This window comes from Podarcis filfolensis (genome assembly GCF_964270895.1).
Source record: "Podarcis filfolensis genome assembly, chromosome: 14".
NCBI lineage: Eukaryota > Metazoa > Chordata > Lepidosauria > Squamata > Lacertidae > Podarcis > Podarcis filfolensis.
In genome coordinates, this window is record NC_139616.1 from 33,586,608 (window position 1) to 33,613,171 (window position 26,564).

Genomic DNA, 26,564 nt, shown 5'->3' on the forward strand with positions numbered 1-26,564 from the left:
GGAAATTCAGACATCCTATGGCAACACTTCCCCCCAGGTATTCTTTCTTGTTCTGAAGCTTCAAATCCAGGGGGAATAGCCTCATGTGCAACAATCCAGAGGTAGCCACCAAGAGGACTGAATTGTTACTTAAAGCCTTGGACGTTTGGGTTAGGAGAGTCAGTCGTCTTAAGAAGAGAAACATTCGTGGGGTTCTTCTCATCAGCTGCACACTGCTCCTTTTCTGCCTCCCAGGCAGAGTGTCCAGGCTCAGAATATACAAAATGAGGACTAGAAGGAGCAGATCGAGGCTGGAGACTTATGCAGGCTTGTCAGAGGGACCCTTGGAGGTGCTTGGAGGCTGTGGATCGCCATTGGTGCTTTCACTCGGAGGAGGAGGAGGCCACGTTGTCTTCTGGTGAAGATGGCTGGAAAAGTAAAGCAGGCGTCACTCCGGGGCGAGGTTTGGGGGCAGGAGATGGAGGTGGAAAGAACACAAGGGAAGAACAAAGGAAGCAGGAAGGGATCCTGGCTCAGCTCCTAAGATTACAGCCAGGAAGTCCTGATGTGAGAATGGGCCTCATGGGAAGAAATGCTTCCCCTCCGTGCATCTTTGCTGATTCTACAGATGCACTATTTGTTTCATTTATTTAGTATGGGGATTTCACATTCCACTTTATAGTCTCAAAGGCAATGACATAATTAAAAGCACAATAATATTAATCAAGTCAATAAAAATTATTTAAAAGAATTCAAAACAATGTCAAACAGATTGAGAACATTAGATCTTAAAGCATGCACACCGAATCATACCACAAGTGATCTAGGAACAGTTTATGTCAGCTTCACCAACTAATTAACACGGGATTTTGGGGGCAGGATGATTTCCCCGTGCACTGAACCTCATGTAGGAACTCAGCAAGAAAAGGTGACCCGGGCACATCCAGTCACTCAGGGAAGAAACCAGGTAGCGAGAGGTTTTTCTCCTCTCAATCTTTGTTGGAGGAAGTTGCTTACTTGGAACTATCTATGGTGTGGCAACTCCTGCCTTACACCCTGAAATCAGATCATACTAGGACAGGCACCTTCCAAGGCCCACAGCTCTCCAGTCGCCATCCAATGTATCAGAGCACAATTCAGAGTATTGGTGCTGACCTTTAAAGCCCTAAACGGCCTCAGTCCTGTATACCTGAAGGAGCGTCTCCACCCCCATCATTCAGCCTGGACACTGAGATCCAGCGTCGAGGGCCTTCTGGCAGTTCCCTCATTGCAAGAAGTGAGGTTACAGGGAACCAGACAGAGGGCCTTCTCGGTAGTGGCGCCCGCCCTGTGGAACGCCCTCCCTTCAGATGTGAAGGAAATAAGCAGCTATCTTATCTTTAAGAGACATCTGAAGGCAGCCCTGTTTAGGGAAGTTTTTAATATTTAATGCTGTAGTGTTTTTAACACTTGATTGGAAGCCGCCCAGAGTGGCTGGGGAAACTCAGGCAGATGGGCGGGGTATAAATAATAAATTATTATTATTATTATTATTATTATTATGGGAAAGGGCTATAGATCAGTGGTAGATCACCTGCTTTGCATACAGAAGATTCCAGGTTCAATCCCTGGCATCTCCAGGTAGGGTTTGGAGAAATCCCTGCCAGTCAGTGTAGGCAATACTGAGCTACATGGACCAATAAACATAAGAACATAAGAAGAGTCCTGCTAGATCAGGCTGGTGGCCCATCTAATCCAGCATCCTGTTTACACAGTGGGAAACCTCAAGCAGGACCCAAATACAAGAGCACTCTCCTCTCCTGTGGCTTCCACCAACTGGACTTTAGAAGCATTATTGGCCCTGACCATCTGACCTAGTGGGAGGCAGCTCCCTATGTTCATAGTCCTCCTCCTTGCTGACACTGCCTATTCGCCTCCCATCTGCAAAAGAGCAAGCAGTGGCAAGCGTGAGGGAAGATGGAGCAGTATCTTCCACTTGTCTGTCCCTCTGCCCTCTGGGCAGGTATGTCAGTGGGGCCTGGGAAGAATAGGAGGGTCTGCATAGGGCATTTGGCCAAGCCCCCACCCCAAACTTGGATCTGGAAGTGTGCACAGTTTCTAATAGTCTGTGACACACACCCACACACCAAATTTTTGTTCAGCAAACACCTCAGAGGTCCAAACTGCAAGCAGCTGATCTAAGTCTCAGGGGACAGAACAAATGACATGGGTGTGCTGTTTTAGGAAGCCTGGGTGGTCTGGCAGATCATCCGGATATGAGAAGAAGAGGATTAAAGAGGTTGATCTTTAATAAACTGGATGCATTCAGATAACAAGCAGGGGGTACAGGATGGGGAAACAGACTTTCATCTTAGAACTAAGATTAGGGGATGGTGTTTAGCTGGGCGATAGAGCACCTGCTTTGCATGTGGAAGGTCCTGGGTTCAATCTCTGGCAGAAAGGGCTGGGACAGATTCCTATCTGAAACCCTAGAGAGCTGCTGCCAGTAAGAATAGGGGTAACTGAGATAGATGGACCAATGTTCTGTCTCAGCACAAGGCAGATTGCCATGTTGTCTCTTGGTAGCAATACTGACTTCAAAATGTGGTGAGCTGGCATTGTTGCATTTGGGAGCCTCTCTGGTCATTCTGCTGAGTGGGACCCCCATCATCTGCCTGAAATCTTGCCATGTAGCACCATTGGTTGTAGGATCATTACCTGGTGCTTTGAAATCTCAGGTTTGTTATGCCATTACCTAATCCCTGGTCTTCATTTCCAATGGCAAGAATCTAAATATATGTAACAGCATTGAGCTCACATTTACTTCATGTTCCCTTTGCCTCTCTTCCCTTTCTGCCCTCTCACCATTACCAAATTTATTTATTTGTTTATTTATTTATTTATTTATTTATATATATTATTTGGGCATTAGTCACTCACTACAAAGGAGCCACTAAGCCGAAGGCATAGCATAGAAACCAAAAAGAACACATTTCAATAATACAATTACAAAGACCATCAACAAATCCAGCTAAACAGCAGACCTTCAACAGCAGAAAACAGTTATAAATGAACAGCAAAATTTGTAAGTATTATGCTGTAAAACTCCATATACACAGATGGTCCAATGCAAATGGTAGTATTTCGTCTTCATTTCCATAACTAGACTATGCAAGCACAGGATTTAAAATGGGGAAGGGGGAGTAAGTTTCTAGTCCATCTGGCTTTAGAGTTCCTGGTGAAATTTCAGAAGTCAGTCCTGGCTGCTACATTTCTTTATGACACCATTCATGCAACAGATACATATGCTTTGGAGAGGCAGGAGAATAAGAGAGGCAGAGACTCTGATAGGTGATTTGAAGAAGCTGCATAAACCAGAGATGGCTCACAAGCTTCCTGTTGAAGAAAAGGTGCCAAGATACTCACTCTTTGTAGTCAGGGGTGCTGTCATCAGCTGTACAGTCATCCCAGTCATACAGAAAAGCTGTCAACCCAAGTGAAAGAGTAAAAGTTCAGAAAGCACTGTCACATCAATATACTACAGGTCTAATGTGGTATTAAATGTTATCAGTTCTTAAATCAACAGCTGAACATCATAAATTAGGATCTAGTCAGGTGACCAGCAACATGGTGCACACATAGCCACACCCCCAAAGTTCTTCTCCTGCTCAGATTTTAATCTAAGCCACAGAAGAACTCAACCCCACTCTCTTACCAACCCACTGGCCCACTCTCCCACTTGGCTCTAAGCCCCTTCTCAAGCTCCACCAGGGTGTCAAAGCTGGGAATATATGTTCCACTGTACAGTTGTGTTCATGTCCATGAAGCAGGTGTGTGAGTATTGTTCTGTAACCACCTATTCTCAAACCTTAGGTAGAACTAGGGCTCAGTACCTGAGCTGACTCCTGGAATATGTGTGGCAACAAAGAATGGATGCCCCTGAGCATGTGTAGAGTACCTTTGCTGCACCACTAGCCAAAGGCATCAACACTCATACATCTGAGATGCAGGCTACCTGTGTGTGTGTGTGTGTGTGTGTGTGTGTGTGTGTGTACACATGGAGCAACGGAGCAGCTACTTTCTTATCCTGCGTCAGCTGAGTGGGAGGATTTTAACTGAAGGAAAGAACCGTGCAAACACATATTCCAGTGTGACTTCAGTGTTCATACACAAACACTCCCCCAAGTGGCATTGAACTGCATTACAGGGAAGGAACTTCCACAAAGAGGGTTCAAAGGGAGGCTGACTTTTGAGTAGGAAGCTGAATACTTTCAGAACAGCATTAAGCCCTCAAATTTATTGGCTTATCAATTAAATCTCAACTCACCCCAAATACATGAACCCCAGTGATGTAACTAAGTTTTCTAAAAGTGGACTTTTGAGTGCATTGCCTACAAATTGAGTCAATTTGTATGATTCGTCTTTTGTAGAACAGGGCATAACATGTGCTGTGAAGTTTTGTACAACTTGGTTTGGGTTGTTCCTTCTTTTTCTCTAAAGCAGCTTTCAAGTCCTAGGTATGGAGAACCACTTCAAAAGATGTATGCAGCAACTGGTGAAAGGGCAGGGCTTTCAGCGGCTATGAGCATAGCTTCAGCACCTTGGACAGGGCACCCTTGATTAAAGGCTGGGAGGGATCTTCTGGTCTTAATCAGCTACAACTTAATCTTGGGATGCTTCCAGACTGTTACTAGTTTCCAGTGGGTGATTCAATCGCATACTAGCAAATTCAAGTTGCGCAATTCAAGTTGGTTTGGCACACATTTACAAGAAACCCTCTTCCTCCCCTCCCCAAATTTTTTCTTTCTCTTATTCATAAGGTATGGGAAATGCATTAGAAAAGTGTGAGATAACAATTGGTGGAGACAACATCATATAACCTCCCCCCAAACAATTAAGAATGAATGTTCAATAAACAGCTAGTGTCATTGAAACCTCCCTCCCCAAAAAATAATTATGATGAATGGTTAATAAACAAGTTGTCTGGCAGTGACCTTGGAAAAGACCCCTGTGCAAAATTGCCTATAGAGATGTGTGTCTCATGTTTAACAGCCCCATGTCTATTACATGGGCTGCCCATTCATCAAGCATCTCAGCTGCTTCCTCTCTTGGGTTTGGATGAGCAACCTTTTTCAGTCCATGGGCCACATTCCCTTCTGGAAAAGTTCCTGGTGGGGTGACATATGCCAGTGCTGGGTGGGGCCAGAGGCAAAAGTGGGTGGAGCAACAAATGTAAATTTTACCCTTTTAGAGTAGACTAGTTTCTCTGTTCTCCATCCAGAGAAGCAGGAGGCATGATCAGAGTTCAAGGAACACAGCACCAGCCACACAAAAAAAACTGGGCGTAGGAAGCAGGGCCAGTGAGGGGTGTGGCCTGGGGAGAGTTCTGAGGGCCATATAGAGAGACTCAGAGAGTCATATTTGACACCCATGCCTGGGATTCCCCACCCCTGCTCTAGGGAGAGACTTTTGAATTTATACATAAATTTCTATACCACCATATCAAAGAAAAGTTCTAACCAAAGCAGGGTTCATAAAATCAAAGGTTAAAAGCATAAAAAGTAAAAGATTGACAGAACTGAAAACTGGGTCACATGGCAGGCTACGTTTGTGTAAATAAAAATGCTTTAAGCTAGTGCCTGAACCCAAACCCAGAGGACACCTGCTTAATGTACAAAGCCACCAAATTCCACAATAACAGGGCTGCTTTCATTGCACCTGCCAAACTGATGTTATATGGGACAGTTTGCAACGCTACTCTGGAATATCTCAGAGAACAGGCAGGAACACCTTAAATTTGATCCAGTAGCCAATGGAGACTGGTCCATCAGGGCTAAGATGACACTACTCCACCAGCCTCCAATTGCCCTCAGCCAACCATCACCTACCCACATTCTCACTTACTACCGGTTTATGGGCTGGTGTCTTGTAGAACTAAGGACCGAGGAGGATGTGGAGCAACCTGGAGTTAGTTGGTTGCACGTGCCATTGGCTCTTAGCTTCTGCAGTACCAGTTCCAATGGGCACGAACCACCAGTGCCAGCAGCATGTTGGCAGCCAGTACCAATTCTTCGTCAATGAGATAAACCAGCACCAAGCTGCAAGGAACTCACCTTCCTTTGTGGCATTAGATGACGAGATGGGCTCCAAGAGTTCTTTTGCCTCTGCTATCAACAAGCCTGCAAGATCTGGAGGTGGAAGAGGAGCTTCTGTTGTTCTTCCTGTTTTATCCTCATCTGCTTGACTGTCAGCTCTTACAAGAGAAAAAAAGATCTTGTTTTCCATTTTTCTTTAAGATGGACATGCTAAACAAGCAAGGGAAGTGCCCCCACCACCCTGACCTGGTTTCACTCTCATCTGAGCCACAAACTCACTAGGTTGCCTTAAGCAGGCCACCACACTAAGGGGGGTGGGAGGGCCTTTTGCAGTCCAAGGGCTGCATGCCCTCATGGGCAACTTAATGGGGGGGGGTACATGTTGGTGTTGGGCAGAAGAAGCACAAAAAGTGGCCAGATCAATGAATGTGATTCTTAGCTTTGTACAGTCAGCTACATCCCAGTCACACAAAAGCCAGAGGTTTTTATGCATGCACAAACATACCTACCCCTCCATCCAGGCAAACAGGAGGCATACTCACAATTCAAAGACACCTGACACAAGCAACTGAGGAAGAACAATTCCCACACGCCATTCTTACCTCTTCTCCTCCGGTAATGTGCTAGATGTGCTCAAAAGCTTATGGGCATTCTGTGTGAAAATAGAAATGGAGTGGGGGGGGGGGGAATGGCTTTCAGAATTACAGGAACAAATCTCACACCAATCACGGTGCAGCTTTTTATTTATTTTGCTGAGCTCATTGTCAAGTCAGTGTCCTGACTTCTGATCCCAAGTAGTCAATCCACAGCAAAATAAACAATCTATACAAGTCAGTCACAGCCGTTTAATGCTGTCCCCATCTTCAAAAAGGGTGGGGGGAGAAGACCCAGGCAACTACTGACCGGTCAACTTGATGTCAGTACCAGGAAAGCTCCAGCTACGAAAGCTGAGGCTGCTGAAGGGGCCAGAGACCATTTTGCGGTCAATCCTGGAAGACCTGCTTCCTGCCTTGTAGGCATTTTCCACTTGGCCTGAGAGGACGGGGCCCTGACTGACTCCAGCTATGAAAGCCGAGACTGCTGAACAGATTTTTGGGCTGGGGCACTGTTTAGGGGGTGGGTTGGCCGAGAGTGGGCGGCACTGCCACATCACCTGCACAAATAAGAGCAGCTTCCTATTGTGGAGCTCCAGGCGTTTCCGCGTGACCTCAGACTTTCTCAACTGCCCGTCAACCAGGGACAAGCGCCTTTTCAGCTCTAGGACATCACTCTGTTTTGGAGAGAGAAGCAGAAGAGGGTAGAAAGATTGAGACAGAAGAAGAAGAAGTCTTGGGAAAATAGGCTTTCCCATGGGAGAAAGCATGGGAGTTTAGGCAAGGACTTCACTTGACAGCCAGCAGGATGGGCTGCCATCCCTCTCCTCATCTTTCCCAGTAAGAATGTCATGACTGCCAGGATTGTCTTGCCCCATATAGGCTCGCTTGACCAACTCCATCTGCCCCCACACTCCAGAAAATTACATTTTCTATTACCTCCTCTCACTGCAGACTGACCTCTGCTTCTGAAACCTGTTTCGTCTTCTTCCCCACCAGCTGAGTCTTCAGCTCTGTGATCTCAGCCTCCAGCAAATGGATCACTTCTTCGTAATCTTGCTCCGCGCTGTGGGCTTGCCGCTGGGACACCTCTGCTACCTGCAGCTTGTTATGCAGAGTTCGGTTCTCTGAGAGGAAGCCCAGTGCCTTCTGGGAATGGGGGAACAGAAGCGGGATGTTACTCCCAAAGTGCAACAATCAGTCCCTTCCCTTTTCCCGAAACCATATCCTTTACATGTCCATCAATAAAACTCCCCATCACGAGGGCCAGATTTATACCCAAACTAAGTAAGCTACAGCTTAGGACTTCTGAATAAATTTTAAAAATCCCACAAAGACTAAATTTCAAGTTTTACACAACTGGTCTAAAAAGAGACAAGGGAAAACAGACATTATCAATGTGGCAGAATTATTCCTTTGTCGGGTGGGGAGGAGGCTGTCAATCTGAATGATGCCCTGATTCCCTTCCAGTTCTTGGGGTCCCGTACCTAGTGAGGGTTTGAATCTCAAGAGAGGATTCTATTAGCAAAACTAGTCAGACAAGTTTCTTTGTAAGACAATGACTTTAGCGGGCCACTTAAGTGTCCTCATCAGCATCCCAAAAAGATTAGCTAAGTTGCAAGAGCTACATCTAAGAGATGGTTCCCTCCAGGCTAATGCGCAGGCCTTTCCTCTACCGCACTCACCTAGCTGCTACCTAGAAGAACAATACACAGTGTGTATGTGTGAGAGAGACAGCTGTGCAAAAAGCAGGTTGGAAGCTGGACACAAAGATATACTTGATCTGTGATGGAGCCACAGCTTTGACTAATGGAGAAGCAAGATCTGTCGGGGTGTTAATGCTGTGATCACCCTCTCCCCCAAATCTTATGCTCAGGTTGTATATATGTGTAAGTAAAGCCATATATATCATAAGGACACCACAGTCTCTGCTGTCTCTCATTCCAGGAAACCAAACCCTGGGTAAGCCCTGGAATTCAAGGAATCTCTCACCACTGGGGTGACAAGTAGCAATATGTAATTGCTACAACATTATTTGTCACATTGTGCTTATAAATCTGTGCACAAATAACTGATCTGCTTTTCATATATGCTAAGGAAGAATTAATAAAGAATTTTCAAATTATTGTTATTGCGAGATATATGTTTTAGTTAGATAGTTAGGTTTTAGTTGCATCTTTCATCTGGATTTCTGCATTGTGACCTGTGACTGTAATTCTACCCATCTGAGGAAGGACCACAGCTAAGTAGTATAGCATCCACCTCCAGCAACAGCTGGGAAAGTCCCTAGTCTGGTACCCAAGAGAGTTGCTGCCAGTCAATGCAAACAATAATGAGATAGTAGACCCATGGTCTGATTCAGTATAAGGCAGCTTCCTGCGTTCTTGTTAATTACCTGCACAAAAAATGCCAATGAAAAAAATCAAGAGTGTAATCAATCACCCAGCTTTTCACTGACCTGGTTCAGTCTCTGGAGCTCATCTTCCATGGACTTCTTGTTGCTTTCTACCTCCTTCAGGAGAGACTAGAAGACAGATTGCAATGTCACAAACTCATCCAGCCAGCCAGGCAATACTGTCCAACCCCAAAGAAAAACACTGCCCTGGACAGATCTGCAACTTCACCATCCATTTAAAAAACACATGCAGAAATCCTCAGGTTCAACTGCATTTCCAGGAAAGAATAATAGTCCCCCATATGAAACCACCAGACAATACTGAGTTAGATGGCCTTTCTTAGTATATGGCAGCTTGTGGTGTCTTTCAGCTTTTGTGAGCATGGCATCAACATGCTTGGAATCAAACCCACCTGGGTGAGCTTCTCACCTTTAACCTCCGGACTTCTTGCCGCAGGTCTGTCATTTCCAGCTGTAGCTGCTCCAACTCTTCACTGTCATTGCAACTGACAGAGTCGAAAGTCTGTAAGTAAGGATTTCCAGCAGCTGTGTTAGTCTTGTTGCAATGAAAGTCACAAAGAGTCTTGTGGCACCTTAAAGACTAACACATTCATTATGGGTGTTTCATTTCCTTCTGATCTCATCCCCCAAATCGTGTACATGATCATGTAACTCGGAATAACACTTCATGCAACCGATGAAGTGGACTGTGGTTTGCGAAAACTTGTGCCATAAATTTTTTGTTTGCTGCTATTTTCAGGTGGGATACAGCACTGATCCTTGCAATGCATCCCCAATTATTATTATTGCATAATTGTAAGGCTATTGTATAACATTCGAAGGGTGTGTGGCTGTGAGGGGGTGTGGACTATGACGAAAGGACTATGCATGTCTTAATTTGGCACTGCACTACTGGCTATCATTAAGTAAGCACACACTTCTCAGAATATGGGCACAGTTCCCCAGCCTGGAGCAAGGATGGGAAAAGGAAGAAGAGACTTTGGACTAGCCCAAGGCTGACCAGAGAATGGAAAGCTGACGTGTCCAGTAGGGTGGCCACTTCATGCTGAGTGAAGAGCACTGAGTTGGAATTGAGGCCGGCCTCCTCGAGCTCCTCTGGCAGCAGATCCCTCAGGGCTTGGAGGAAGTCTGCGATGGAAAAGGAAAGTGTTAGAAGAGGTGCACAGTGGTGAGAGACCGTTGAGATCTCTTGGTGCAGCAGTAACTCACAGTAGGTTATTTCAGAAACAAATCTAAACCATGGTTTCCAAAAGCTGAAGTTTAGACTCTAAGTTTTGTAGCAGGCATACAGGCCAACCATGAGCTGCCAGCTCCTTTCCTTCATCACCTTCCCTGATGCTGTCCCAAACAGTGGCATCTGAGAGTGGAGCAATGTCCCAAACCGTAGGAGCCATGTCCCCAAACCATGAGCAAAGCCTCAAACTATAGTCTCTGTTATGTCCTGAGCTGAATCCTAGAACAATAGGACCCAGAATGCAGCAGTCTGATTGGTTCGCAGGAGCCACCCAATCCAGCTCCAGGTGGAAGTGAATCAGGAGCAGCCAATCAGGCTTCTGGAGGAGGTGAATCCGGAATTAGTCAGTCACGCGGGGCCCATTGTGTAAATAATGTAAAGTTTGGGGAAAGTTTCATTCATTACTACTATGAGCTGAATAAAGAGCATGAAATTCACACTCGACTCCGAGTATATTTCAGTCTCAGATCCTGGTTATTGCACATGCTCACTCACATCTCATACACCATCACCTTGTTTTGTTGGACAGTGTTGGTTTGGTGACTTTCCCCCCTTTCATTCCTCTTCCTCCTGCCAGTGGCTGCGATGACAACAGTGGGAGTGCAGAAAGGCCTGCCTGGCCACCTCCCTGCCCACTTATTTGCCCTTCCCACTTGCCCTACAGGGGAGCTCACTCAGGGATTCCCAGGCTTCCCTCGCTGGCTGAGCATGCCCACTCAATTAGGGTTGCCATATTTCAAAAAGTAAAATTCCTTACACCCACAAAGTTATTGAGCTTTTTTTAGGAGGCCCCAAAATTGTTGAGCTTTTAAAATCACCAGAAATAGTGGTTTTAAGCCATACAGGCCCCCTGCTGCGATTTTGCTCTTTTTTTATAATGTGTTTCCTTGTGGCAGGGAGTGACTCCCTGATCCAGGAGGCGCTATATTAACGAGGGAAACGTCCAGAACTGCACGAACCTTGAAAGAGCCATTTACAAAACTGAACTACAGAGGGCAGCACCTCTCTACTTTTCGCTAGCTGCTGAGCAAAGCTTTTCTCAGATAGTATGTCCCTTGCCTACTTTTTCTGGCTACAGTTTGGGCCAGCAATGCTTTCAACTGCTCCAGCCCCCCCCCCCCCATTTCTTCATGGGAGTGGAAGAAAAATAAAATAAATACTGTATCAAGTCCACACTGCTGAAACTCACCTCCATAGGCTACTGTCCCCTGAGAGTCAGTTGTCAAACTTTGCCGCAACTGCCTCTTCTTCTCCTCATTCACATCGAGACTTAAATATTGCAGCATCTGATTTCGGGGAAAGAAACAGCGAATTTTGCAATGCAGAATTCCATGGGGAGAGGGATTGATTATTAAACAACTCTGGGAACTGTAGCTCTGGGAGGGGATTCCCTAAGAACTGTCAGTACCCTTAGCAAACCACAGCTCCTGTAATTTGATGGGGGAGCCATGACTGCTCAAAGCGGCGTCATAGGGTGTGGTGTGAATGTGGCCTCTGTTTTGAGTGGGACTTTCTCGTCAGACTCACCAGTTCAAGTTTGCCGTCCTTGAGGCGAATGTGAGGATCCAGGGCCACTTTTGGCTTGGTGGCTGGAGCCGCTCGCTGGTTTGAAGAGGAAACAGGAGCTGTAAGACAAGAAGTCACCGTTCATCTACACTAGCAATGCAAGGATGCCTGCTCCTTGCATTAGGTGCCAAAAAAAAAGTCTGTTTGCACTCTGCTTTCTCCGCCCCCCCCATTTCCTGTGGGGCAGAATTAAAGCCTCACTTGCTTCCACATGCTGGGGGGTGGGGAGGGGAGGCAGGCAGAGATACGGATGAAGGACAGGATCCAGGAAGATTTGGGCTGGGATGGAAGCGGCATTGGTAATGGTTGTATTGTTACTGCAGTTCTTCTTTGCACTCCAAGTCAAACCTAAACCCAACAGCACTACAAAGTTAATGGAAGAGTTTCTGTTTGCAATCTAGAGGTTAAGCAGAGCAATGGGCCCTGCCAGGGGGCTACGAACACCAGCTGGCCCTGCTGTTGGGCAGTTGTGTGTGGCTGATTGTCCCCCATTGTGGAGAGCTGCCTGGCGGAAGGTCACCCTGAAGGCAGCTCCTGATGGCCACCCCGCTGCACCTCTCAGGTGAGGAGGAGGGTGTTTCACAGGAAGGTTGGAAGAAGCGGCAGAGGAGCCACCCTCACAAGCATAATCCAGCTAAATCCTGAGCTCCGCCAGTCCCTGCCAAGCACAGAAGGGCTTTGTATGTGGCCTGAGGGAACTGACAGGGTTTGCAGGATTTGTCACCCACCATTCAGCCCAGGCGGGTTCAAGGACAGAGCAACTCCCCCTCTGCCTCCTTGCTAATCGGGATTAACCGGGGGTTTTGCTCATTAGATCAGAACACAGATTTCCCAGGTGCACCTAAAGGCCAGCCAGCACCCATTTCCCCTCTCTCTCTCTCTCTCTCTCTCTCTCTCTCTCTCTCTCTCTCTGATAGCCCCCTTCTGTCTGTGGCTAGACCAAGGTGGAGTCCTGCCCTGACTGTGGCAGAGATCACTCCGAATATAACTCAACCAATATAACTCAACCTTTCTTTGAACTAGCGGTGCCTTTCTCTGTTGTGGGCTGCACTCACATGAAGAAAGGGTCAGGTTGGGAAACAAAATGGGCAGCCAGATCCAGGGCCACCTTCAGGAGGTAGGAATGGACATATCAGTCAAGTTTAGTTTATCTTAGTTTCTCGGTTTCCCCAAAAAATTTCAGTTCTCCACATTTTCACAGCAGTTTGCGATTTTTTTAAAAAATAAAGAAGTCCTCCTGAAAATCCACCAGCGACTTAGAAAGAAATTCTGTGTTTCCCTGATCACATCTAGTTTGGTCTGTTGCCTAGTCTTCTCCTTACAATTTAGATTTCCATGTGTAGGTAAGAACAGTACAGGAAAACAATCTACAATGTGCAGCCTGCCCCCTGTCCCCCTGAGGTCTGCAGTGGTACAGTCCAGGAAGGACTTCAGTGGCTTATTTTAGCACACTGGAAGGAGTGATGGGCTGATTTATTCCACCAGTTCAACATGCCATTGAGGAAGTCCCCCTACCGGAAATGGTGAGCTCTGGCGGACAGATGTCTGGAGATGGAGAAGGCACAGGGAAGGGACTGTCGTGTCTGCTCTGGAAAAGAAGAAATGCAACAGAAGACATGTTGGACTGGGAAAAAGCTGAGAGCCTGAAAGGCTCCCTTGGAGCCACAATAAAGTGAAGCCATTGAGCAGCCACAAAGGGTCTTCAGCTTCACAAGTGTTGGTGTGGAAACAGGGTTGTATTCAATGCTAGTCCTATTCAGAGTAGATTCATTAAAATTACTGAACACGACTAACAGATTCTTTAATTTCCCTGGCTCAACTCTGAGTTGGATACAATCCATACAGTCCAGCAAACTGAATAGGCAAGTGAATCTACCTACAGTGGGGATTGCTAACATGGTGCCCAAGGGCACAAAGGGCACAGAGAACAACCCTGAGGTCCACAGAGCCACCTGACCCCCCTGAAATGCTAGCGGAAAGAAGCATTTTCTCTCTGAATGGTGCCCACAACAGTTTGCTTGCATAATATATCTATTTCCCCTCACCAAATGTGTGCTGTGGGTTGGGAAGGAAGGAAGTCTACGGGTGATGGCATGGACATTAGCCAATAGGCACTGTCACAATGGTAAACCACACTGAAGATGTGGGATATTTCCCCACACATACCCACACCAGAGCTTGCTAAAAGACCAAAAACAAGTTGAGTCTATTTGCAGAGCAGAGAAGGATCTTTCAAGCATCCTTTGCCACTCTCAAACATCATGTGAGCATTTGCACTTGCAATATTTTAGTGGAATGACCTAAGAGAAACAAGCAGAAGAGCAAATGTGTTTGTGATCATAAGGGCAAGCAGAAGAAAAAGTCATGTTGACTTTGGATGTGGACCCTGAATACATGACACTAGAAGTGGCTCACCAGATGAGGTGGGGCTATGATAGCATGCCATCAGGGATATCACTGCTGCTTACTAGGAGAAAGGTGGAGGAGGGGTGAGGTCGCATGCTGCAAGCTCACAGGTAGGAGCACTGGATTGGCTGCATCACTGTGCTGGCACCATGTCACCTTCCCCACTGCCTTGCTCTTCCTGGTAAGCAACAGCAGCCCACTTTCCAGAAAGCCAGCAAAACAGCTCTGCTTCACCTGGTGAGCCACTTCTGACTACAACCACAGACCAGTTTGTCACAACATTTGTCCATAGCATCCTGGGAACTGCAGCCTCAAAGGATTATTGGAGAATTTTGTTTCAAAACTCTTTTCCTCACTCAGAATCACAGTTCCTACATTTATGGGGAGGGAGGGAATATTTTGTGGCGTAGACTTGGTGCTTTTCATAGTAAAATCCCTGCTGTCCAAGGGGTGGGGGAGGGGAGAGGAAAGCTTGCTAGCAATACTACCAGAAATTCCCTGCCCTGTCTAGGACCCTTCTGTCAACAGGAGTGTTGCAAAAACAACAAGCTGGCTATTTTGAAATATAAGAGACATCATATGGAAAGCTCTAGACAGCACCTTCACCCTGAACAAGGAGAGGGCAATTGGGCCCAAGCTGCTATATGCCACATCTTTCCCCAAACAAGTAATCCATAAGGATTATGGCCAAGATCAAATCCTGTTGGAAATGGAGAACATTTGGGTGAGATCTTTGTGACTTCATTGAGTCTCACCACCTTACCTCAGGGGACCTCACGTGGACTTTCAACCTGCAAGTGCCCAGGCCGTTCCCCACAGCCTTCGCCGGCAAGGAATGGGTGCTGTTGTGAGCTGAGAGTCCAGGATGGAACCGTCCTCTTCCGGAAATAAAGGCCACTTCAGTGTTTCCCTCATGTCTTAAAAACAAATGAGAAACCAATTTAGAACTAAACAGCCTCATGCCCGGGAATTCTGAGATGCCAAAATATCGGCACAGTTTTGAAAGGTTCCGTCTGCCATCTTGATTCAAAATGGTGGCCAGTTGTAGCCAAACATAGACACACAAAAAATCAAAAACTCCTCTTCCCTGTGGTGCTGCCCCATGTGGCTGTGTGAACATGTGTGTGGACATTGCAGTCTGAAGGGCTGTGGAATTTCTGTTCCTTGGAATATGGTCAAAAACGAGGTTGGACAAGCATAAGCTTGCAAGGGGAACATGCTTCAGTTGCCTGGAGCCAATCTTGTTGTAGACACATTTTTAAATGCAGTGCACTTTTTTAAAAGGGTACTGAGATCAACATTTTGATCTGGAAGTGGGAATGAAGGCAGCTTTGGCTATCTCAATTCTGTTCAAGATGGCCCACTGCAGTTATTCCAGCATCACATCATTAGCATCCAAAGGGCTTTCAGAAAGTCTCCTTTACCTGAATTTTGTTTTTGCAAGAATCCTTTTGGCCTCTTCATATGTGGCCCCCACCAGAGAGTCTTTATTGACAGCGATGAGCTGGTCGCCTACCCGGAGACGGCCATCCTGTAAGAGCGCCAGAGAAGAATATCTCTGTGAGATCAAGCTTCATGGAACATGGAAGAGTGAGGTGAATCAGGACCACATTATTTCCTCAGTTGTCCTTCGCTAAGAGTAATTAACCTTTATTGGCCTGAGGGTCACACTCACCCTTGACCAACCATCTGGTGGCTGCATGCCAGTGGTGGATGTGGCCACACCGACCCACACATTTGCACATGCAGCACACACATTACACACATGTAGAGATGGCTCAGCTGAGGAGAGAGGCTATTGTTGCCTATTTCACTCATCACATGATCAATCTGATGATCTGGGAGGTGGAGATTTGTATCTTTACCAGGGTCAAGAGGTTTGAACTGCTCTGCTCATCACAGCATTGTGTCTTTTTCCCCTTTTTACCACCATCCCCAAAATTAGTGAGGGACCAGAACTATCTTCTGGGATGGTACTTGATCCAGCCCCTGAGGACACACTCCTTGCTGAGGGGCTGTGGACTCAGAAGAGTCCCTAGGGCTCGATGGAGAGGCCTGGTGGGGTGGCACATGCCTTGAAATATAGCAGTGCCAGCCTGAAGCTGTTCAAATGCTCAGCTCACCCTGTAACAGTCGCCTTCTGGTTGCACCTCTTGGATGTAAACCATGGGTCCATCCGGCCGGTTGGCCCCTCCTCCGATGGTGACACCCAGCCCAGAGGATTTTGCTATAGAGATGCTCTGGATCCCGGATTCGATGGCGCAACTGCAAGGGAAGAGGGTAGCAGGTTAGTGGAAGATGTTAAGAAGAACCCAGCTGAATCAGGCAAGGAGCTTGTATCCAACAGCAACCAGCCATGAGAAATGTAGGGAGAGGCCTTACAAAGAGTCATACCACCAGTCCATCTAAGCTCAGTCTCACACTGACTGACAGTGGCTCTCCCAGGTTTCAGACATTATATTGCCCAGTCTCTCCCAACCCTACATGGAGACGCCATGGATTAAACCCAGGTCCTTCTACATGCAAAGCTGATGTTCTGTCATGGTGCTATTACCCTTTTGATTTATACCTCTTAGAGGCACACAAACAGAATATGATGGCAATAGAAGACCCGGGAAGACCTGAGGCTCACCCACTCCATCACAGTAGATTACTGAAAATGGGTGTGTGGTACCAACAACGAGGCCACTTCTGGTGCTCCTGCTATAAAAGGGCTCACTTGCAGCTGGTTTCTTGCTAGAGCAACTTCAGAGCACTGTGTTTCCCAAAGCACCACCAGAGCTGGGTATCCAGCCTGGACCCTGCTCCCCCCGGTAACCAGCTTGTGTTCTGCTGGAACTTCATCCCACCTTGCCTTGTCTCCTGCCAGAACGTCACCTGGTCTTACACCTTGGCTAAGCTTTGCCTTGCCACACTGCAGAGCAAGTCAATGTGTTTCAAAGCTCTGCAATGTGAAACAAAGACAGAACTCCGTGCATGTGGAAAGTTAACCCCTCAGGGAAAAGGCTTGGGTGAAAGTCCTTTCTCCTCACATGCTGGTTATTCTCTTGAATGAATGTGGCACATCCATTCTTACGAGAGGTGCGTCTGCCACACAAACGGCTGCACAGCTTGCACGAGGAGGATGTGTGCGCATGCGCACTCTCATCCGCCAGGATGCTCCACACATGATGAGGCACATGAGCACATACAGGTGATCCAACGGGATTGCAGCCAACCATTGACACCTCTCGAGAACAATGAAGTACATACTGCGATGGTGGGTGTGGCGAGTGTCCTGCATTCCCAATCAGTGGTCCATGGGAATTTGCCGGGCTCAGCAACAAAGGGCTCTGGGAACGAGACGAAGACCCCGAGGATGTACTCTCCAAATACCTGCCTGAAGAACAAAGCCAGGGACACTGTTTGGAGGTGAATGAGAGACTTCCCTGGACATCAACAAGCTTCAAGTCATACTGAGAATGGAGGAAGGGCCTGACGTTGCTTCCTCCCTCATCCCATAGCCTGCCTCCTAGTGCGCTCCCTCACCACGGGAGCAGTGGCATGAAGTGGGAGGCATCTGGTTCCTCGGGAGCCCATGAGGGCGGGGACTCTAGCCCTATAGGCTCTGGTGGTCCAGGAGTTCCTCCTGGATGCTTCTGTCTGACAGCCCCAGGTGCTGCTGTCTCCTGATCTCCAGCCATCATTTTAGAGCCTGAGTTTGAGCCACCTCCTAAGCTGTTGCCTCTACAATTTCTGACTCTGTGTCTCAATTGCTTGAAGCATAAAGAGCTGTTGAGCCATTTGACTGCAGCAACAAGGGCTGTGATAAGTTGGACAGTGTGCAAAATTTAATAAAACTTCATTTTTTAAAAATCATTTTTATTGGTTTTTAATAAAACTTCATTTGAAAGGGGGGGATGACCACTCAGTCCAGCAGCAATTCAGACACAGAGTCAGAACTTATAGAGGTTCTGAGCTCATAGTGGTTAGTGAGATCATTAAAATAGTTTCAGGCAGAAGCTGACCTGCAGTGGAAGAGAAACAATGACTAAGAGAGGGCAGAATGGAAAATGACAATATCTTACATCCCTAAGTATGTACTGTTTTGTTTTTTTGTCCTCCTTCTTTCCTAGTTCCACTGCTAGTTCAGTTCACTCAAAATAATAAATACTGACCCCCACCATGGAGAACCGGTGAGCTGCGTGCCGAACCTGTGTTGCTATGAGATCCGAATTTTTCCAGCAGTTCTGCAAATTCTCTCCTAGACAACAAAAAGAATGCTAATTAGTACAACTGTCTACCCCCAAGTATAGTGTGTGAGTGTGTATCACACATGGATTGTTGTGATGTTTCAAAACTACACCTATCTGAAACAAAGGTGAACTTTTCATGATTATTCTTTCTTTCTAAAATTAGGTTTTCTGTGGCACTCCCCCCCAAAAAAAACCCCTCATCACATAGAATCTTATATCTGGCAGACATATTGTAAAGGCAATAATGTTAAATTAATAACTTCAGTATTTTGCACCCTAAATTCAGTTCTCCACATTTCCACATCAGTTTGGAAATTTATTTAATTTTAAGTCCTCGTGTCATGAAATTCATTCTCATTTCAGTGCAAATTGATTGTACTATGCACATTTTCCTCTACAAGTTTGCCTCACACACACATTTTTGCAACGCAAGCTTCTGCTAACTCAATGTATTTTTCTGTTATTTTCAGAAAGGTTTGCATTTGCCAGGTTTTGGAGGGTGGGGGGACACTCTCCCCTGATATATGCATTTACCTATACATTATTCGGCGGCAGAACTGTGATGCCAAATTCGGAGCAGCATGGATTTCAACGAAAGGCTCTTTTTTGTTTTGTGCATTGTTTAGGAAAGTGGAAATTAAGTTGGTTCAACCTTCAAAAATGTGACCTGAATCAGATTTCTTCCCCATCCCTAAACACTATCAAGTCTTGATGCAATGAGAAATCACATTTAGAATATGGATGTTTGATCATGCCGTGGAGACCTATAGGATTATAGGCTGGACAAAGATTGGCCAGGCTGACCACTGACAGGCTGAGTCATTCATTGATGCTCAAACAGCTGACCTCAAAAGAACAGAGTGGGTGGGACAGGGAGGGGGCGATCTGGGCACCTCACCAACCCAGGTCACGTGATCTGCGTCAGAAACGCACCTCTGACCCTAAGGTGGAGAGAAGGATGATTACTCCTTCAAGCTCAAGGGCATGGCTGAAAGATAAAGGATAAATAAAATAAAATAATAATGCTAAAAAGGCCAGCATAAAACCACCCTCTCACTCTCGCTTCCTCTCCCCTTCTTCTTAATCTTGGAGATATGTATTGGTTGTATTAAACATTTTGTGAGATGATTATGTAAGTGAAATCTCTACAAATCTTTGCCCCTCCCAAAAGCTTACAGGCCAACTCCCCCTGTGGATGATCTTTTGCAGATTTAGTGCATAACTGATAGCAAAGGATGGCTGTAAGTGTTGCTCAAAGTTTGACCACCTTTCCTTGGGCTCGGTATGTTGTATATGATTTAATTTCCTGGCCATTGAGGGGCAGGAAAGCCTCTTTATATTAGCAGACATATGCTGCAGTTTAAAAGATGTGACTTTAGGAAGATACGACTGGGCAGCGTGGAACAAGCAAATAGCAGTTATTGCAAGAGTACAGAAGATTTCATCAGAGGGCTCACAAGCCTACTGGAATGAGTTTGGGGGTTAGACTGAATGGGCTTTTGAGGTCTCCTTCAATCTGAAAATGAGATTCTGAAGAAAAGGAAACTGCTAAAATGCTCAAACCATTGTGCCATATTGGTTTGAGATGCTTCATAAAAAGCAATCAAACAATTAATAATAATCAACAGCCAATCGGATCCAGTCAGATCACTTGGCCAGCTGTTTCCCAGTTGGTGGAAAGGAGGACCAGTCTCTTTTGCCAATGTATTCTGCCCCATTAAGGCTTAGATAATACACACACTGTGGTCTTGATTCTCCTTCCCAGGATCTTGCTAGTGATGAAGACAGGAATCTCCATTATTAGTGAAAGGATTGTTTGGGTAGGGAAATCTAATCTCAGATGGCATGTGCCCTCCAAGGCCAACTGCTTTGAAATAAAATCAAAGATAGGAGACTGCAGTCAGAGCTACCAGGGTATTATGTGTTAGCTAGTATACAGTTATTATCTTCCAAAGCAACTACTCTATTCTGAACTTAAAAATGGAAAGCATAATGCTGGTGGTCAACAAAAGGGGTTTAAAGACTCTCTCAAGGCAAATCTAAAAAAATGTAGCAGAAACACCGACAACTGGGAAACACTGGCCTGCGAGCGCTCCAATGGAAGAACAGCCTTTACCAAAGGGGTCATGGGCTTAGAAGATGCTCGAACTCAGGACGAAAGGGAGAAACGTGCTAAGAGGAAGGCACACTTGGCAAACCCTTATCACAATCAACTCCCGCCCAGAAACCTATGTCCCCACTGTGGAAGGATGTGTGGATCCAGAATTGGCCTCCACACTCACCGTTAAAACTGTGTTTATGGAAAACAATCTTACTCGGTTACGAGTGATTGCCAAAGAAGAAGAAGACAGTTCAGGACCAGGTCATTTGAGAGACCACCTTATCCCTTATACACCCAGTAGACTGCTGTGGACTGCAAGAGAGTTTCTCCTGAAAGTTCCAAAGATCTCAGAAGCCCCTTACACAGTAACTCAGAGTGGGGCTTTTAGTGGGGCTGCCCCTGTTCTGTGGAATACCCTTCATGTTGGCATATGACAGGAGCCCATGATCTTCACTCTCTAGAAACTGCAGAAGACATTTTTGCTTTGACTGGCTTTCTCAGCTGGATAAATGGGTCTTTACCACAAATGTCCATTTGCTTGGGTTTTAAATATATTTGCTGTTTTTAACTTTTAATTATCGTATATGTAAATCGCCCTGAGACCGTGGTTTAGAATAATAAATAAGTGGTCATTACCACCACCATCATCACTCTTTGTTCCAAGTCTATCTAAAAGAGCATCCTGTTTTCCTACAGCAGCCAAGTGCTTCTCAAAAGCCGACAAGCAGGTCGTTCAGGCAAGAGCCCTCTCCTCTTATTTATCCTCAAGCAGGACCCTAATTCAGGGGGACACCGATTCTGAAGAGGGAGGCTCTCTATATGCCATGACTGGGGGAGGTCCTGTGCAGCCAACAGATAAGATGAGAGCCAGCTCCTCCTCTGAGAGCAAATAGGGACATCTTATTCCGTAATAACAATTTTACAATTTTATACCCCACCCATCTGGCTGGGTTTCCCCAGCCACTCTGGGCAGCTTCCAACAGAATATTAAAATACAATAACCTATTAAACATTAAAAGCTTCCCTAAACAGGGCTGCCTTCAGATGTCTTCTAAAAGACTGGCAGTTGTTTTTCTCTTTGACATCTGGTGGGAGGGCGTTCCACAGGGCGGGTGCCACTACTGAGAAGGCCCTCTGCCTGGTTCCCTGTAACTTGGCTTCTCGCAGCAAGGGAACCGCCAGAAGGCCCTTGGTGCTGGACCTCAGTGTCTGGGCAGAACAATGGGGTTGGAGACGCTCCTTTTTTTAAAAAAAGCTTTCCCTATACAAGGCTGCCTTCAGATGGCTTGGGGGTCAGATAACTCCATGCCCTCCAACATTTCTCAGATGAAAATAGGGACACCCTAAGGAAAAGCAGGACATTCCCGGATCAACTCAGAAACCAGGACAGCTTCTGTAAATCTGGGACTGTCCCTGGAAAAAGAGGGACACTTGGAGGGTCTGTTTATGTAAAAGCAGTAAACTCTGAGCTGAAATGCAAAAACTTTATAAGGCTGGCTTCACCATTAGGCAGAGTATGGTAGCTGCCTCAGGTGGAATATGCTGGGCAGGGCACAAGAATATGCCCTGCCCTGCACTCAGCTAGCCTGCTACCCTCAGGCCAGTGAAGGCTGGTCAATTCAGGCAAATGGAACACTGCCCTGCCAACCTTAGCCAGCCCCCATCTGCCTGCCTTCTTATTGCAACCTGTCCATGAGGTGGCGCTGCCTTCCTTCTGCTAACCTCAGTGTGGAACTCAGCCGAGAAGAGGAAGCAGGAGGTGGGGGAAATTAGCTCTGCCTGTCATTGACTCTGGCTCCACTTACTGTTGGGTTCCTTGCCTTCCACCCCCACCCCCAGTCCCAAAGGGCACCAGCCAGCATTGCCTCAGGTGCAGTAGAGGATGCTAGTCCATTGCCAGTTTTGAAGGAAGAGTCAATGCCAGCCCAGTTGGCTTCTGTATACGGAATGTGTGAAGGAGGAACATTGTCCTTTGTCCTGGCAGCAAAATGCCAACCCTGCACGGTGAAGCTGCAATCCAGAGCACCCTTACGTGGGAGTAAGCCCCACGAATAGGCTTACTTCAGAGTAAATATACACATAATTTCACTAGCATTCTGTAGTGAACGCACCACTTAATACCATCAATTAATAATGCAGCAGATCCACTCCTCTCTATCTGCCCCCAATTAAATATAGTGCGCCCACCTCACGATACACCAGTTACACAGATTTCTACCATATACCACAGATTATCTAGTGGGGGGACTTGTGTGAGTCTCAGGCAGGAGTTCATTGAGCAAACAAGAAAAGTTTGATTAAACAAAAGAGGTTTATGAAACAAAGTGGGTCAGGAACTGCGTTCTTTCAGGTAGAAGTTAACGTGTTTACTTTAACTAACTCTAAGACGTCTCAGGCTTAAAAAAAACACTATAGGCACAGCTCTTCTTAAACTCCAGTTACTAAAAATCACTTCAGATGGTAGATGTTCAGGTTTCTAGAATAGATGGTAGAATGTTCAGCTCAGTTCTGTCACTTAGATATTACAGTTAAATACTTCCAACACCGTACAGTTTCCTTCACAGCTTAATATTTTGGTTCATGAGTGAGGGGCACTTCTCCTCAGGCACCCACTCTTTTAACAATCCCACACCTGAGGTCTTCTAAATGGCATAACAGACCCAAGGGATCACCTCACCCCTTGTTACTGGGTTGGGAGTCTTCAGTACCTAGAAGAACTCTCCCCTCCTGGCTATACGGAGACCCAGGTAGCCTGAATTCCCACAAGATCTACCTCTCCTGGCTCAGAGTCAGCCCTCCCAGGAAACTCCTATCTGTATACCTTTCCCAGACCCTTGACCTGGTCTCCCTATCCAAGCTGTGAGGCTCTGTCGTCTCGCTATGGATAGTCTCCTCAGTGTGTATGTTTAACGTCACTCAGAACCAGTTCTTCTTATCACACTCCAAACTCCCAACTCCAATCAAACCCTATCTCTTAACCTGAACCTTTGCCCCTTCACAAAATCAAATCCTATCTCTCATTTTAAATCCAGCCCTGTCTAACTCTCTCCCACCTAGAAACTGCTCCTTTTATTCTCTCCTCACCCAAAGTGCTGTTTCTTCCCCTTCTGTGGCTAGCTGACTGCAGTGAGAGGCTCCAGCACTCTGGTGGAGTTTCAGAGGAACTGCGACACCAGACTCTAGTCCAGGGGTCAGCAAACATTTTCAGCAGGGGGCCAGTCCACTGTCCCTCAGACCTTGTGGGGGGCCAGATTATATACAGTGGACGCTCGGGTTGCGAATGTGATCCGTGCGGGAGGCACGTTTGCAACCTGCAGCACCACGTCTGCGCACGTGCAGGTTGTGATTTGGTGCTTCTGCACTTGCACAGAGCATGATATAGTGCTTCTGTGCGAGCGCCGAAACCCGGAAGTAACCCATTCCGGTACTTCTGGATTTGGCATGGTGCGCAACCCAATACCCCACAAATAACCCAGAGATGCATTTTAAATAAAAGCACACGTGTTACTCATGTAAAAACACCAGGCAGGCCCCACGAATAACTCAGAGATACATTTTAAATAAAAGGACACATTCTACTCATGTAAAAACACGCTAATTCCCGGATCATCCGTGGGCCAGATTTAAAAGGTGATTGGGCTGGATCTCGCCCCTGGGCCTTAGTTTGTCTACCCATGCTCTAATCCAGGGGTGGCCAACTCCCAAGAGACTGCGATCTACTCACAGAGTTAAAAACTGGCAGTGATCTACCCCCTTTTTGGGGGTTCAGGTCAAAGTTGTTGAGTTGTTTTTAGGGAGGGGGAAAGCCGCATTTGGGGGGGTGCAGCGCAAAATGGTTGAGCTTTTTTCAGGGGAGCCAAGCTTGTTGAGCTTATTTGCAGGGAGCCAGTGATCTACCAGTGATCTACCACAAACGCTCAGTGATCTACTGGTAGGTCACGCTCTACCTGTTGGACGTGCTCGCTCTACCTGTTGTCTCTGCTGTCTATCATGCATTCCTCCCTGCCCCAGGTGTAAGAAAAAGTCAGTCCTTACCGGGCATCGTCATCTCGGGCAATAAGAAGGCGCATGTGGCTGGTGGCAGAAGCCGTCCTGAGGATATCCACCGCTCTGCAAGGAAGAGGAAAGAGAGTGATATGCGGCAGGTGACTGACACTCACCAAGAGGCCTTTTCAGCCTGCAAAGCATCTTCAGACTTGGGTCTCCAGATGTTAAGAACATAAGAAGAGCCTGCTGGATCAGGCCAGAGATGGGGCTATCTGTTTAGCCCATTTTAGTGTTGGCTTTTTTAAAAATCTTCCTGGATGTTTTAACTGTGTATTGACAAATGTACTTTTTCTGACTGACGGTCGAATAAAAAGGTTGATGATTGATGATCAGGCCAGAGGCCCATCAAGTCCAGCATCCTGAAACAAATTCAGAGCCCTGATCCAGAATGCTATACCTTTCGCTTGTAACGCCAAGCAAACTGTCTCCGTTAACTTCTAAGATCTGGTCCCCTGGTTGCAGGCGGCCTAAATCAAGCAAACAGGCAAGAGAAGTGTCACACATATGGAAAAAGAACATACTCCCTATCCATAATTGCATGGGGACAATAGGAACACCAGCAGCTGCCTTATCCTGAGCTGGATCATTTGGTCCATCTAGCTCCATACTGTCTGCACTGACTGGCAGTGGCTCTCTGTCAGATGGGAATATCTCTCTCTCTCTCTCTCTCATTTATTAACTTTTCTGTTTGCAATTGAGAGTATTCATTTAAATAACCTTAAAGTATCAATTACATCCCTTCTTCTCTTTCCGCGGTTCATTTCGCATAACATATTTTACATAAACTAAACCATTCAGTATTCCATGGTTACATCCATCAAAGCTTATTTACACTGTTGAATTTATCTTAATGCTGCCAGCGTTTTCAACAAATGGGAATCTCGTCACAGGGTCAGCATCACAAGGCCTTTAGGTCAGAAACAGAACCAATAAATGGCACTTACCATCAGCATGAGCAACACCTCCTGGTAGGATTCTCTTAACGTAAACCCCATATTCCTCTCCAGTAAATTCTTTAATGCCTCCAATCACTTTAATGCCTATCAGGAAAATATAACATAACATAACATAACATAACATTTCTTTACTAAGAAGCAACTGCTACCCCATCCTCTGAAGGCACACCCACCCTGCACACTAGTTTAAAAGCCATGGGATTCACAGCTGTCCATGGAAATGCAGGTCAGTTCTGTGTCCAGGGCAGCTGCCTACCAGCTCCATCTGGTACACAGGCTGAGACCCTACCTGCCCGCGGACTGTCTCGCCAGAGTGGTGCATGCTCGGTTATCTCCCGCTTGGACTACTGCAATGCGCTCTACGTGGGGCTACCTTTGAAGGTGACCCAGAAAGTACAACTAATCCAGAATGCGGCAGCTAGACTGGTGACTGGGAGCGGCCGCCGAGACCACATAACACCGGTCCTGAAAGACCTACATTGGCTCCCAGTACGTTTCCGAGCACAATTCAAAGTGTTGGTGCTGACCTTTAAAGCCCTAAACAGCCTTGGTCCAGTATACCTGAAGTAGTGTCTCCACCTCCATCGTTCTGCCCGGACGCTGAAGTCCAGCGCTGAGGGCCTTCTGGCGGTTCCCTCCCTGCGAGAAGCTAAGCTACAGGGAATCAGGCAGAGGGCCTTCTCGGTAGTGGCACCCGCCCTGTGGAATGTCCTCCCATCAGATGTCAAAGACATAAACAACTACCTGACATTTAGAAGACATCTGAAGGCAGCCCTGTTCAGGGAAGTTTTTAATGTGTGACATTTTAATGTATTTTTAATCTTTGATGGAAGCCGGCCAGAGTGGCTGGGGCACAAATAATAAATTATTATTATGGGAATGCTGGGAATTGTTGGCCTGGTGAGGGGCCTGGAAGGGCTAACTAAACATTGATATGTCAACAAAAAAAGTTGCCTC

General features: G+C 46.5%; 1 protein-coding gene across 2 annotated transcripts in view; it reads right to left on the bottom strand.

Annotated features, from left to right (window-relative positions):
• Positions 1 to 289: 289 nt before the first annotated feature.
• Positions 290 to 26,564, bottom strand: part of LOC310748901 (syntaxin-binding protein 4-like) — a 59,152-nt gene continuing 32,877 nt past the window's right edge. For both annotated transcript variants that reach the window (XM_083585081.1, XM_083585082.1), the window contains exons 3-22: positions 25,596 to 25,691; positions 25,049 to 25,118; positions 24,640 to 24,714; positions 18,426 to 18,511; positions 17,521 to 17,647; positions 16,392 to 16,533; positions 15,693 to 15,799; positions 15,032 to 15,185; positions 13,378 to 13,450; positions 11,824 to 11,921; positions 11,486 to 11,582; positions 10,063 to 10,190; positions 9,472 to 9,564; positions 9,105 to 9,170; positions 7,607 to 7,795; positions 7,207 to 7,323; positions 6,656 to 6,705; positions 6,072 to 6,211; positions 3,385 to 3,442; positions 290 to 407 (exon numbers count right to left, since the gene is read on the bottom strand). In XM_083585081.1, the coding sequence (XP_083441207.1) occupies positions 299 to 407; positions 3,385 to 3,442; positions 6,072 to 6,211; positions 6,656 to 6,705; positions 7,207 to 7,323; positions 7,607 to 7,795; positions 9,105 to 9,170; positions 9,472 to 9,564; positions 10,063 to 10,190; positions 11,486 to 11,582; positions 11,824 to 11,921; positions 13,378 to 13,450; positions 15,032 to 15,185; positions 15,693 to 15,799; positions 16,392 to 16,533; positions 17,521 to 17,647; positions 18,426 to 18,511; positions 24,640 to 24,714; positions 25,049 to 25,118; positions 25,596 to 25,691 (2,075 nt within the window). In that variant the 3' untranslated portion in view covers positions 290 to 298. The remainder of the gene's footprint in view (positions 408 to 3,384; positions 3,443 to 6,071; positions 6,212 to 6,655; positions 6,706 to 7,206; positions 7,324 to 7,606; positions 7,796 to 9,104; positions 9,171 to 9,471; positions 9,565 to 10,062; positions 10,191 to 11,485; positions 11,583 to 11,823; positions 11,922 to 13,377; positions 13,451 to 15,031; positions 15,186 to 15,692; positions 15,800 to 16,391; positions 16,534 to 17,520; positions 17,648 to 18,425; positions 18,512 to 24,639; positions 24,715 to 25,048; positions 25,119 to 25,595; positions 25,692 to 26,564) is intronic.